Source organism: Oncorhynchus gorbuscha, linkage group LG18, assembly GCF_021184085.1.
Source record: "Oncorhynchus gorbuscha isolate QuinsamMale2020 ecotype Even-year linkage group LG18, OgorEven_v1.0, whole genome shotgun sequence".
Lineage (NCBI taxonomy): Eukaryota > Metazoa > Chordata > Actinopteri > Salmoniformes > Salmonidae > Oncorhynchus > Oncorhynchus gorbuscha.
In genome coordinates this window covers 24106911-24121721 of record NC_060190.1, presented here as the reverse complement: position 1 = coordinate 24121721, position 14811 = coordinate 24106911, and the positions used below count along the sequence as shown (strand labels likewise).

Sequence of the window (14811 nt, the reverse complement as noted above, 5' to 3'; positions counted from 1 at the left end):
GCACCTCAGCCACGCTCAAGGTCCTAAACGATATCTTAACCGCCATCGATAAGAAACATTACTGTGCAGCCGTATTCATTGATCTGGCCAAGGCTTTCGACTCTGTCAATCACCACATCCTCATCGGCAGACTCGACAGCCTTGGTTTCTCAAATGATTGCCTCGCCTGGTTCACCAACTACTTCTCTGATAGAGTTCAGTGTGTCAAATCGTAGGCTGTCCGGACCTCTGACAGTCTCTATGGGGGTGCCACAGGGTTCAATTCTTGGACCGACTCTCTTCTCTGTATACATCAATGAGTTCGCTCTTGCTGCTGGTGAGTCTCTGATCCACCTCTACGCAGACGACACCATTCTGTATACTTCTGGCCCTTCTTTGGACACTGTGTTAACAACCCTCCAGGCAAGCTTCAATGCCATACAACTCTCCTTCCGTGGCCTCCAATTGCTCTTAATTACAAGTAAAACTAAATGCATGCTCTTCAACCGATCGCTACCTGCACCCACCCGCCTGTCCAACATCACTACTCTGGACGGCTCTGACTTTGAATATGTGGACAACTACAACTACTTAGGTGTCTGGTTAGACTGTAAACTCTACTTCCAGACCCATATCAAACATCTCCAATCCAAAGTTAAATCTAGAATTTGCTTCCTATTTCGCAACAAAGCATCCTTCACTCATGCTGCCAAACATACCCTTGTAAAACTGACCATCCTACCAATCCTCGACTTTGGCGATGTCATTTACAAAATAGCCTCCAATACCCTACTCAATACCCTAAATTGGATGCAGTCTATCACAGTGCAATCCGTTTTGTCACCAAAGCCCCATATACTACCCACCATTGCGACCTGTGCGCTCTTGTTGGCTGGCCCTCGCTTCATACTCTACTCCAAACCCACTGGCTCCATGTCATCTACAAGACCCTGCTAGGTAAAGTCCCCCCTTATCTCAGCTCGCTGGTCACCATAGCATCTCCCACCTGTAGCACACGCTCCAGCAGGTATATCTCTCTAGTCACCCCCAAAACCAATTCTTTCTTTGGCCGCCTCTCCTTCCAGTTCTCTGCTGCCAATGACTGGAACGAACTACAAAAATCTCTGAAACTGGAAACACTTATCTCCCTCACTAGCTTTAAGCACCAACTGTCAGAGCAGCTCACAGATTACTGCACCTGTACATAGCCCACCTATAATTTAGCCCAAACAACTACCTCTTTCTCAACTGTATTTAATTTATTTATTTATTTTGATCCTTTGCACCCCATTATTTTTATTTCTACTTTGCACATTCTTCCATTGCAAAACTACCATTCCAGTGTTTTACTTGCTATATTGTATTTACTTTGCCACCATGGCCTTTTTTGCCTTTACCTCCCTTCTCACCTAATTTGCTCACATTGTATATAGACTTGTTTATACTGTATTATTGACTGTATGTTTGTTTTACTCCATGTGTAACTCTGTGTTGTTGTATCTGTCGAACTGCTTTGCTTTTTCTTGGCCAGGTCGCAATTGTAAATGAGAACTTGTTCTCAACTTGCCTACCTGGTTAAATAAAGGTAAAATAAATAAAAAATAAACATTCCTGCATGGTTTCTTATAGATTCTGCTGAGCAAATTGGCCCTTGTATTACGTATATCATTAATCTCTCTCTGGAACAAGGTACCTTTCCCAGGGACATGAAATAAGCTAAAGTTATACCTCTATATAAGAAGGGGATAAAGTCTGACCCTGGGAATTATAGGCCTGTATCTATCCTCTGTGTAAAATCAAAGCTCCTGGAGAGAGTTGTATATGCCAAAATCACCATAAATGATGAAACAAAAAAGGGGGAGGCTTGCAAGCTGAAGAACACCATCCCAACCGTGAAGCACGGGGGTGGCAGCATCATGTTCTGGGATGCTTTGCTGCAGGAGGGACTGGTGCACTTCACAAAATAGATGACACCACGAGGAAGGACAATTATGTGGATATATTGAAGCAACATCTCAAGACATCCGTCAGGAAGTTAAAGCTTGGTTGCAAATGGGTCTTCCAAATGGACAATGACTGCAAGCATACTTCCAAAGTTGTGGCAAAATGGCCTAAGGACAAAAAAGTCAAGGTATGGAGTGGCCATCACAAAGCCCTGACCTCAATCCTATAGACAATTTGTGGGCAGAACTGAAAAAGTGTGTGCGAGCAAGGAGGCCTACAAACCTGACTCAGTTACACCAGCTCTGTCAGGAGGAATGGGCCAAAATTCACCCAACTTATTGTGGGAAGGTTGTGGAAAGGCTACCCAAAACATTTGACCCAAGTTAAACAATTTAAAGGCAGTGCTACCAAATACTAACTGAGTGTATGTAAACTTCTGACCCACTGGGAATGTGAAGCTGGGAATGTGACCCACTGGGAATGTGAATAAAGCTGAAATAAATGGTTCTCTCTACTATTATTCTGACATTTCAAATTCTTAAAATAAAGTGGTGATCCTAACTGACCTAAGACAGGTCATTTTTACGAGGATTAAATGTCAGGAATTGTGAAAAACTGAGTTTAAATGTATTTGGCTAAGGTATATGTAAACTTCTGACTTCAACTGTAGATGTTCTTCTTCTCTGTTTTTGTTTTATTATCTCACTGCCATACTTTGTTCGAGCTTGTCTAGCCATTTTGTCTCAAGAGGACCACAATGGAAATAAGTCCCAGACGTTATTGTGTGTTATGCTCAATGATTTTATTTTATGTATGGCTTTTTAAAGTTTTATGTGTGCTTGTTTTTTAAAACGGTCAAATTATTAACCGAAACTAAAAAAGAGAAATGGAACTACAACATTTCACATCACGCCAACCACGCAAACTAGTCTGTGCTACAGTCCGCCAAAAAGCTAGTTATCTTACTTAGCTTTCTGCTTACCAGCTCTAACAAAAACGCAAGGATGGTATATTGTTTTGCTCCAGGCTGCAACCATATCTCTTCAGCGGGAAGGTGCTCATTTGATTGTTTCCGAACGATGTCCAGAGAAGGCTTTGGGTCCATCTGATAAGGTGTATGCTCAGCATGTCCGCTATTCATCAAAGGCATGAGACCTGAGGTGTAGTTTTCTTTTTTAGATGTTAGCACATTGTTAGCGTTTTACTTGTTTTGATTTCATGAGTGCTTCAAAATTCACAAAGAGTAACGTTAGCTGATGAGATATCATAGAACAAAATGTATAAGATCTCTCTGTGTTGACCACAGACCTCATTTCGGTGTTAATCCCCAAGAAACATTCATTTCCCCCTAGACTTTGGCTAATGGTCCATGACAGTTCGCCTTTGTCAGTGCCTACAAAAAGACACCCTTACTATTGCTTTCTTTAACTATGATGTGGTTGGTTGATACTTAAAACCAGTGGTGGGAAAAGTACCAAAACTTGAGTAAAAGTAATGATACTTTAATATAAAATGACAAGTAAAAGTCACCCAGTAAAATCCTACTTGAGTAAAAGTCTAAAAGTATTTGGTTTTACATATACTTAAGTATCAAAGGTAAATGTAATTGCTAAAATATACTTAAGTATCAAAGGAAAAGTATAAATCCTTCTAAATTCCTAGTAGCCTAGTGGTTAGAGCGCTCGACTAGTGACTGAAAGGTTGCAAGTTCAAATCCCCGAGCTGACAAGGTACAAATCTGTCGTTCTGCCCTTGAACAGGCAGTTAACCCACTGTTCCTAGGCAGTCATTGAAAATAAGAATTTGTTCTTAACTGACTTGCCTACTAAAATAAAGGTAAAATAAAAATTTTAAAAAATTAAGCAAACCAGACAGCACCATTTTCTTTTTTTTTCTTTTTACGGATAACCAAGGGCACGCTCCAACACTCAGACATCCTTTAAAGCATGTGTTCAGAGAGTCTGCCAGATCAGAGGCAGTAGGGATGACCAGGGATGTTCTCTTGGTGTATGGATTAAAAAGTACCTTGTATCCTTTTCCCTCTCGCTCTCATCCAACACTTCCCACACTGCCCCGACTCGGATGGTATCGCGCCGTCCCAACCTTCGCTCTCTCTCCCCCGCTACTCTCTCCTCTTCCATCCTATCATCTCTTCCCTCTGCTCAAACCTTCTCCAACCTATCTCCTGATTCTGCCTCCTCAACCCTCCTCTCCTCCCTTTCTGCATCCTTTGACTCTCTATGTCCCCTATCTTCCAGGCCGGCTCGGTCCTCCCCTCCCGCTCTGTGGCTTGACGACTCATTGCGAGCTCACAGAACAGGGCTCCGGGCAGCCGAGCGGAAATGGAGGAAAACTCGCCCCCTGCGGACCTGGCATCCTTTCACTCCCTCCTCTCTACATTTTCCTCCTCTGTCTCTGCTGCTAAAGCCACTTTCTACCACTCTAAATTCCAAGCATCTGCCTCTAACCCTAGGAAGCTCTTTGCCACCTTCTCCTCCCTCCTGAATCCTCCCCCCTCCTCCCTCTCTGCAGATGACTTCGTCAACCATTTTGAAAAGAAGGTCGACGACATCCGATCCTCGTTTGCTAAGTCAAACGACACCGCTGGTTCTGCTCACACTGCCCTACCCTGTGCTCTGACCTCTTTCTCCCTCTCTCTCCAGATGAAATCTTGCGTCTTGTGACGGCCGGCCGCCCAACAACCTGCCCGCTCGACCCTATCCCCTCCTCTCTTCTCCAGACCATTTCCGGAGACCTTCTCCCTTACCTCACCTCGCTCATCAACTTATCCCTGACCGCTGGCTACGTCCCTTCCGTCTTCAAGAGAGCGAGAGTTGCACCCCTTCTGAAAAAACCTACACTCGATCCCTCCGATGTCAACAACTACAGACCAGTATCCCTTCTTTCTTTTCTCTCCAAAACTCTTGAACGTGCCGTCCTTGGTCAGCTCTCCCGCTATCTCTCTCAGAATGACTTTCTTGATCCAAATCAGTCAGGTTTCAAGACTAGTCATTCAACTGAGACTGCTCTTCTCTGTATCACGGAGGCGCTCCGCACCGCTAAAGCTAACTCTCTCTCCTCTGCTCTCATCCTTCTAGACCTATCGGCTGCCATCGATACTGTGAACCATCAGATCCTCCTCTCCACCCTCTCCGAGTTGGGCATCTCCGGCGCGGCCCACGCTTGGATTGCGTCCTACCTGACAGGTCTCTCCTACCAGGTGGCGTGGCGAGAATCTGTCTCCTCACCACGAGCTCTCACCACTGGTGTCCCCCAGGGCTCTGTTCTAGGCCCTCTCCTATTCTCGCTATACACCAAGTCACTTGGCTCTGTCATAACCTCACATGGTCTCTCCTATCATTGCTATGCAGACGACACACAATTAATCTTCTCCTTTCCCCCTTCTGATGACCAGGTGGCGAATCGCATCTCTGCATGTCTCGCAGACATATCAGTGTGGATGACGGATCACCACCTCAAGCTGAACTTCGGCAAGACGGAGCTGCTCTTCCTCCCGGGGAAGGACTGCCCGTTCCATGATCTCGCCATCACGGTTGACAATTCCATTGTGTCCTCCTCCCAGAGCGCTAAGAACCTTGGCGTGATCCTGGACAACACCCTGTCGTTCTCAACTAACATCAAGGCGGTGGCCCGTTCCTGTAGGTTCATGCTCTACAACATCCGCAGAGTACGACCCTGCCTCACACAGGAAGCGGCGCAGGTCCTAATCCAGGCACTTGTCATCTCCCGTCTGGATTACTGCAACTCGCTGTTGGCTGGGCTCCCTGCCTGTGCCATTAAACCCCTACAACTCATCCAGAACGCCGCAGCCCGTCTAGTGTTCAACCTTCCCAAGTTCTCTCACGTCACCCCGCTCCTCCGCTCTCTCCACTGGCTTCCAGTTGAAGCTCGCATCCGCTACAAGACCATGGTGCTTGCCTACGGAGCTGTGAGGGGAACGGCACCTCAGTACCTCCAGGCTCTGATCAGGCCCTACACCCAAATAAGGGCACTGCGTTCATCCACCTCTGGCCTGCTCGCCTCCCTACCACTGAGGAAGTACAGTTCCCGCTCAGCCCAGTCAAAACTGTTCGCTGCTCTGGCTCCCCAATGGTGGAACAAACTCCCTCACGACGCCAGGACAGCGGAGTCAATCACCACCTTCCGGAGACACCTGAAACCCCACCTCTTTAAGGAATACCTAGGATAGGATAAAGTAATCCTTCTCACCCCCCCTCCCCCTTAAAAGATTTAGATGCACTATTGTAAAGTGGCTGTTCCACTGGATGTCATAAGGTGAATGCACCAATTTGTAAGTCGCTCTGGATAAGAGCGTCTGCTAAATGATTTAAATGTAATGTAAATGTAAGTACATCATTCTCTTTAGGAATGTAGTGAAGTAAAAGTTGTCAAAAATATAAATAGTAAAGTACAGATAGTAGTAAAATAGTAGTAAATACTACTTTCAATTATTTTTACATAAGTACTTTAAACCACCGCTTATAACACCAAAAATCGTAACATTTTGCAAGCTTCAGGAAAACTTGGGAAAAGGAACGCGCCTATATTCTTTAATTTCCCCTTGCTAGGACTGTCGCATTAAATAAACGTCACCAGCAAACCTGCGAACAGGAAGCGTTAGCCAAAGCTAGCCAGTCAGACAAGACAAACAGCCTGATATCAAACATGCTTGCTGGTAGTGATTTCGTAAATCTGCGAAATAGATTCAAGAAAGATGCTGAACTTCTTATGCAAGGGGTTTCAGCAGGTGACCGCAACGAAAAGAGTAAGTCATGTTAACTAATTAGCCATTAAATTACCCTCGTAGCTAACGTTAGCAGCTAGCACAGACGACAGTTTCAAGAAGTAACAAATCAATGAATGAGTCGTAAATAACTTATTTGGACTGTGTCGTTGCCTATCATATTCAACTTCCCTATTTCCAATTGCTATTACACAGAGGAGGTGTGGAATATGGCCAAAATACCACGGCCAATGGATGTTCTTAGGACATAAGCCTTAGCCGTGGTATATTGGCCATATAACGTTACCACAACCCCCTGAGTTACCTTATTGCTATTATAAACGGTTTCACAACGTAATTAAAACAGTAAAAAAAGAAGTCATTCCCGTGGTACATGGGCTGCTGTTATGTGCCAGATGTTAAGACTACAAACCTTTATAAATTGCCAGATGTTAAGACTACTGTTATAAATGGCCTATTTGCGAGATTGACTTATTTCAATAGGCATATGCTACTGACTAAAATCTGTGTTTCTAATTGCAATTAAACTTTGCAATAGTTTGCTGAACTAGATGCAGGTAACCTATAGCCCCTGGTAGGCCAACATATAATTTCAGGGAAATATCCTCAATGATACATTTGCGATAGAGCTGTGAACATGATCACATTTGATAACTTTCAATTTAATGAATTAAACATGGCCATTAATAATTGCATAATAACACAAGCCTACAACAACAAACTGAGTTATAGGCTATTTATTCAAATCAATTTGCCAGCTCCAGGTAGGCTACACAAGTGGCACAAATTGATTTGCAATGGCTTCAGTGATATCGTCATTTCAATATATTTATTGTATCAAATGGTAGGCTACAGTATCATACAATTGCATATAAATTAATATCCTACATGATGGCCAACAGATGCAAATATACCCTATCATTCTCCACATTTAATGTCATGTTAATTGTGGACTTTTCCCCCATAACAGAAGCATGTTAGGCAGTTCCATAACTTCCATTAAAATGTCCACTCACGCAGCACTCCAGACCCTAGAACTGAGCACGAGTAAAACCCTTTGCTTGATTCTGTTATCCATAAGAAAAGTCGACATCAGAATGTAATTTACTTTAAACCACCTTTGAGAGAATTTATCTAAAGAGCTCTAGTATACCTAAAGTCGTTTTCCATGCTTTGTCGCCATTATAGCAGTTATAGTGTGTTAATATGTTTTATAGAAAAGGGATGTCTCCATAATTACCGATCTAAATAGCCTACCTACAACTGGTAAAACGTGTGGGTGTGCTGCCTCTGCTGCAGCATTCTCTCAACCAGTGCTCTCAACGCTCACACACCTCTCCGGCCCTCCCCACAATTCTCTCACTCATAGCAGCAGCAGGTAACAGTGAAATACCAATTTGTAAGTCGCTCTGGATAAGAGCGTCTGCTAAATGACTTAAATGTAAATGCAAATGTAAATATATATAATTTTTTAAAAGAGAAATGCCATGGTGGCCTCTGGCCAATTTAGAAGTGGCCCAAAAACCCGACCAATACATTTTCACCTGCTACATCGTTTTCAAAGTAGCCCAATTTCAGGAAAACCACAAACATGGCAACCCTGCATAGATTTCTAAAATTTGCAGGCCAATGACCACTCAAAATCCACCCACAAAGCCTAAAAACTAGACCAACCTTTTTGAGAGCAGTTGACACATGTTTCCAATAGATGTCTCCAAAATGACATTCTAAATAGAACTGGTCAAATTGCTTTACCCTGTTCTCTGCATTTCTTCCTTTATTTGTTCATCACACCAAATGATTTAATCTGAGCTTTACTATAGAAGTGATTGGTAAAGACTGGTTTTTCTTTCAGAAAACATTGTGAAATTGTGTTTTTAGAATACTTTTATTGTATATATAAAAAAAATCTCAATAGAAAAACAGGTAAAACTAAACTAAATGCAGTAGTTGCGTTCTTTCCAGCTTCAATTTGAAGTGATTGTTAGCTGTGTAGTTGGCTAGCTAGCAAAGGGAGAAGAGCCTCGGTAGTGGGGGTTGGAACCAGCTACGGGAACAGAAAACCAGAAAATAACAATTTGAGGAACTGAACTGGGAACGAAAGTGATCTCTAGTGTTCCGGAACAGAACCATTATTTTAAAAGCATGATAATAGGTTAATAATGTTATTTTACATTCCTAGCATTTTTTTTAGCTCCCTACAAAAAAATGCCATCAAAGTGCCTATTGAAAGCACTCACCATGTCGCTCAGAAACTTCTCCTTCTATTGTTTGCCTGCCAACTATTTTCTATGCTAGTTAAGGATGCTAAAGTTATGACATTTCACATTGGATTTATTAACAACCAAGATAAGATAAGGTAAGATGTGTTTTAAATTCTGGTGCCACTGCACCCACAAGCTTGTTAGCTAGCTCTGGTCCAGGGGCGTTGAGCTAGCCTTGGCGTTGAGACAACTCTCGGATGTTCAAAGTTCCTCCATATTGTAATGAAACAGCATGGAGCAGGTCTCAAACCCTTGACCTTCTAGCCCAAGGTCCAGCGTGCTATCGACTGTGCCACAAAAGCATGCTCAAGCGGCAGAGTCGATTTCCGCGCTTATAAACTCAGGGTCGTTACACTACTCCCTCCTTTCAAAGAACGCGTCCTCGCAACTTTACGTCTTACAGGAACGCTCTCACCGGCCAAGCACACGCTCTGTCGTGGATGCAAAGTCCGATCACTTCTGACACCAATGTAATGAAACTGCAGGGAGCAGGTCTCGAACCCTCGACCTTCTAGCCCGAGTTCCGGCGCGCTATTGACTGTGCCGCAAAAGCATGCTCAGGGTCGATTTCCGCGCTTATAAACCCAGGGTCGTTACAATATTAACCGCTTGTCCGTAGCTAGCTAGGAATCTAGTTGGCAAATAATTGTCATTTGTTGAAGTAATTATAGGCCTACTAATATACTAAACGCATAATGCAACCTCATATTATGATGCCAAGCCTCCTCCATGTCCACCCCCTATCTTGCTCTCTCCCCACCCTGCAAAATTTCAGTTGCATCTCACACTACACTTGTCTGTTCGTCAAGCATGTAAACAACTAGTTTGCCTGGTCCATAGAAAGCTGTTCTATCTGCATTGATTGATTGGTGGAGTAAATTAATGAGTTAAATGTAAAAACGGTTGAATATTTACAGGTTTATAAAAGGAACGATATAAACGGGTACTTTTCTGGTTCGAACCAGTTCAGGCCTTTATTATGCTGGTCGGATAGTGGTTCGAAACGATTGGAAAATAATTTTGGTTCCAACCCCTGCTCCATGGCAACCATTTTTGTTTTCCATAGCAACCTGCCAATCAATTGAACAACCTGTAAACCTTGGCTGGAAACAATGCTAATCGAACAAACGACCAGACGGCTTGGGTAGCAACCTCTGGACTATATCTTTGTGGAAGGATGAAATTGTATGAATTCAGAATAATGTTTTTAATGATTCTAACCATTGTATTTGTCTCGAATAGGCTTGCAAAATTCCGTGAACTTTCAATAAATTCCCTGGTTTCCCAAAATCCTAGTTGGAGGATCACGGAATCAGAAGGGAATAAGCAGGAAATCCGAAATCCTCCAACCAGGATTTCTGGAAACCAGGGAATTTATTGAAAGTTCCCAGAATTTTGCAACCCTAGCCTCGAACCTAACACGGCCCAATATATCCTCCAAACCACGTCTTTAGGTATTATCACTTAAATATAGCCAACATTGTGCCATCACACAGGAGGTCCAGCAGGCAGATTTGACAACAGAGAGAACAATTGTCTTATCTTCAGGACCAAACTGGGCAACATGCCACTGATTCTTGATTGTTTTGACTGTGCAAATGCTGTGTCAGCACTGCAGCAACATGATAGTTTCAGACTATACTTCTGGACTGTACTGAAGACTCAGCCCAGTGCTTGCGTAAGCTGATATGCATCAAAAGAAACAGCAGACCCAACATTGGCTGGCTGGATGGTCCAGTTAATGGTATTCTTTTACGCTGGCGATATTTTGTGCCACATTATTCATGTGAAATATTCCCTTATTTTTTATACTATTAAATTACCTTAAGTTGCTATTTGAACTGTCTAGTATGAGACAGCGGCATCTTGGTGGGCCGGATTTTCAACTAGAGGAGATTTTTGTTCCAATGCCAGTGCACTGGGTTCATACCTGAGGACAGACCTCGCAGCTTGTCCACTTCACCAGCCAACTCCTGTCTCTGATACTTTTAATCAACTGCTAAATTATAGGGATTAATGGGCTTTCCAAAAAATTATCTTATCGCCTACTGCCCCTCGTGCTATCTGTTTCATCTTGAAATGTCTTGAACCTTTAAAAGGTGCGGATTGGGCACCTTCTGTTCTCATATTCTGTTGTAAATTCAATCTGTTTTTATAACCCCTTGGCAGACTGACAATATTCAGCATTATACTTAATGATGCTGAATAGCCTAGGCTACAGCCTACAATCATCATGCATAGGCCTAGCTAGATTGTGTAGCACCCTTCAACAGATCTCTAAACACTAAACTGTGAGCGCAATTACACATGATCACTGTTGGCCTTTGCTGTTTCTTTTGAGAAATATACTGAATAAGAGATGATCTAGGCCTACTTCATTACCAGTGACCATGGCATTTTGTCTCAAACCTGCAGGTCAAGAAGAGAAAGATGCCAAACCACTCTCTCGGATCAACCGCCATTCTGTCTTCTGGATTGTGTCATCTGTTGGGTTGACATATTATTTTGACTTCCTCCGGGTCCTCATGGAGAATGAGGATATCAAAAGGTGTTGTTTTGATGAAAAAAATATTTTGTCCGCAAACCAATCCAGCTAGTTTGAAAAGATGAGGAATTGTGTGTGTAGATCTTTGCAGTGGGTCATCTGTGATCAGTAGGCTAATCAAATGGGTTGTTAACCTGGATCCAGACTTGAGAATTGGTCAATGTAATTGGAAAAGTCCCAAATATTGTGCTTATTTGTTATTTTTTGGTTAGGCACATTTTATTCATGCAGGATTATCTGAATACTCAATGTTTGCAGAAACGCAATTATGACGACTGCATTTACCGAAGTTCCTGTCATGCATTTGCTGCTTTGGGGTTTTGTTTTCCAGCTGGTGGTTCAATCTTGGTGTGATACTGCTGGGAATATGCCTATCTTTGGCCACATTTTGCATTGTATACCTGGAGTGGTTCAAGGGCATAAAGGACTATGACCAGGAGTACCCTGCTATTGCCCCTATTACCACAGCAGCCTTCATTGCAGCATCATGCAGGTAATACTCTTTCAATTACATTGTACATCCTCAAAACTGACATGGGATGTGTTAACATAAAGGATGTTTTCTTTCCCTCTTGCCGACATTAACTTACGCCTCTTGTAGAAGTGCAAGGTGCTTTATGTTACAAATTTCATTAGTTCAAGCATAGAATATTAACTGTCAAACTTACATTTGTATAATTGTTACTCTCCTGTGGCGGGGTTTTGCAGAGAAATAACATATTATCTATGCATATCATATTATCTATGCATATTATCATCTATGCAAAAAGTAACAAGGGTTTACTAAAAAGCCAGATTAATTTCTTATTGCTTACTTTAATCCATTGTTTATCCTCAACAGTGGATTAAAGTGAGAAAATAAGAAATTAATCTCTTTTTTGTTGTTCTCCAACTCGTCTCTGCCTCGAATTAGTCCTTTTGGAAATGTTTCCTTGGGTAACACTTCTTTTTTTTGTCATTGCTGTCGAGTACCCCTCCTTAGTTTTCTTTGTTTGCTGTAGCACGGCAGCCTTCCTGAAATCTTCGCAAAAAGTACCTTAATATTAATTAGAGCATACCCTGTTATTGATCTACAGTGTCTTGCAAAAGTATTCATCCCCTTGGCGTTTTTCCTATTTTGTTGCATTACAACCTGTAATTTAACTTGATTTTTATTTGGATTTCATGTAATGGACATACACAAAATAGTCCAAATTGGTGAAGTGAAAGGGGGAAAAAATCACTTGTTTCAAAAAATCAAAAGTGGTGTGTGCCTATGTATTCACCCCCTTTTGCTATGAAGCCCCTAAATAAGATCGGGTGCAACCAAAGTCACATAATTAGGCCTCCTGTGTGCAATCTAAGTGTCACATGATCTGTCACATGATATCAGTATATATACACCTGTTCTGAAAGGCCCCAGAGTCTGCAACACCACTAAACAAAGGGCACCACCAAGCAAGCGGCACCATGAAGACCAATGAGCTCCCCAAACAGGTCAGGGACAAAGTTGTGGAGAAGTACAGACCAGGGATGGGTTATAAAAAAATATCAGAAACTTTGAACATCCCACGGAGCACTATTAAATCCTTTATTAAAAAATGGAAAGAATATGGCACCACAACAAACCTACCAAGAGAGGGCTGCCCACCAAAACTCACGGACCAGGCAAGGAGGGCATTAATCAGAGAGACGACAAATAGACCAAAGATAACCCTGAAGGAGCTGCAAAGCTCCACAGCGGAGATTGGAGTATCTGTCCATAGGACCACTTTAAGCTGTACACTCCACAGAGCTGGGCTTTACGGAAGAGTGGCCAGAAAAAAACATTGCTTTATAAAGAAAATAAGCAAACATATGGAAGAAGATACTCTGGTCATATGAGACTAAAATTGAGCTTTTTGGGCATCAAGGAAAACGCTATGTCTGGCACAAACCCAACACCTCTCATCACCCCAAGAACATCATCCCCACAATGAAGCATGGTGGTGGCAGCATCATGCTGTGGGGATGTTTTTCATCTGCAGGGACTGGGAAACTGGTCAGAATTGAAGGAATGATGGGTGGCGCTAAATACTGGGAAATTCTTGAGGAAAACCTGTTTCAGTCTTCCAGAGATTTGAAACTGGAGCGGAGGTTCACCTTCCAGCAGGACAATGACCCTAAGCATACTGCTAAAGCAACCCTCGAGTGGTTTAAGGGGAAATATTTAAATGTCTTGGAATGGCCTAGTCAAAGCCCAGAATTCAATCCAATCCACCATCGGAACCCATCCAACTGGAAGGGGCTGGAGCAGTTTTACCTTGAAGATTGGGCAAAAATACCAGTGGCAACATGTGCTAACCTTTTAGAGACAGACCCCAAGTGACGTGGAGTTGTAATTGCTACAAAAGGTGGCTCTACAAAGTATTGGATTTTGGGGGTGGGGGGGAGGGGTGAATAGTTATGCACGCTCAAGTTTTCTGTTTTTTTGTGTTATTTCTTTGTTTCAGAATAAAAAATATTTTGAAAATATATATATTTCTTCAAAGTGGTAGGCATGTTGTGTAAATCAAATCAAACAAACCCCCCAAAAATATATTTTAATTCCAGGTTGTAAGACAACAAAATAGGAAACATGCCAAGGGGGGGTGAATACTTTCGCAAGCCACTGTATGTGAATGGACACATGATGCTTTTGGTTAGTAAGTTGTTAGCCTATTTTACAATATCTCCAAAGATTTTGATCAAGCACATTTTTAAATTTCTTCTCCCCAGTTTAAATATAGCACTGTGGCCTGTGTGGTCGTTCCTCACTCCCATCCTCCTGTTTACCCAGTTCATGGGTGGTGTTATGCTCATATCCATGCTTGGGTGAGATGTTAAGGTAAGATAGCAACATGTAAATAAAGATGGTCTTATGAATCAACAATATAGATTGTGTAAGAATCGGTATTGTGAACTGTATTGTTAATATTTGTTCCATCCAATATTTCTCCCTCCATTTCAAACTGATATCATTGTATTGCATAACTACCAATAATAGATAACTAAGTATCTACTGCTGAGTGCAATTATTTTTGTTTCATTTACAGTACTAAAGCCTCAACAATGACGACAGTTTGACCTTCGTGTTAACAAATTGATAATGTTCAGGAAAGTTTTTTTTTTTTGCGTAAATATATTATATTTGATAAATTATCAAAGCTTTTTAAGTGCTTTAATTGTTTTTGTATATGTTTTTGAATCGCATGTGTATTTTTGAGTCACAAAGCCATTGTGCTATTAACATTGTAAATGTGTCCTTACATTCTCTCAAATTTGCTAAATAAATAATGGTTTGGAGCTAATGTCAA

At 42.1% G+C, this 14811-nt stretch overlaps 1 protein-coding gene across 1 annotated transcript; it reads left to right on the top strand.

Annotated features, from left to right (window-relative positions):
• Positions 1-6516: 6516 nt before the first annotated feature.
• On the top strand, positions 6517-14811 carry LOC124004359 (transmembrane protein 128-like). The gene is made up of 5 exons (XM_046313201.1): positions 6517-6709; positions 11368-11500; positions 11829-11990; positions 14234-14342; positions 14551-14811. Exons 1-4 carry the CDS (start codon positions 6610-6612, stop codon positions 14331-14333), a joined length of 495 nt encoding a protein of 164 aa, XP_046169157.1. The 5' UTR covers positions 6517-6609; the 3' UTR covers positions 14334-14342; positions 14551-14811.

Coding starts and splice junctions, on each gene's coding strand:
- LOC124004359 (XM_046313201.1), top strand. CDS start 6,610: ATGCTTGCTGGTAGTGATTTCGTAAATCTGCGAAATAGATTCAAGAAA. Junction 6,710..11,367: donor AGGTGACCGCAACGAAAAGA/GTAAGTCATGTT, acceptor TCAAACCTGCAG/GTCAAGAAGAGAAAGATGCC. Junction 11,501..11,828: donor GAGAATGAGGATATCAAAAG/GTGTTGTTTTGA, acceptor TTTGTTTTCCAG/CTGGTGGTTCAATCTTGGTG.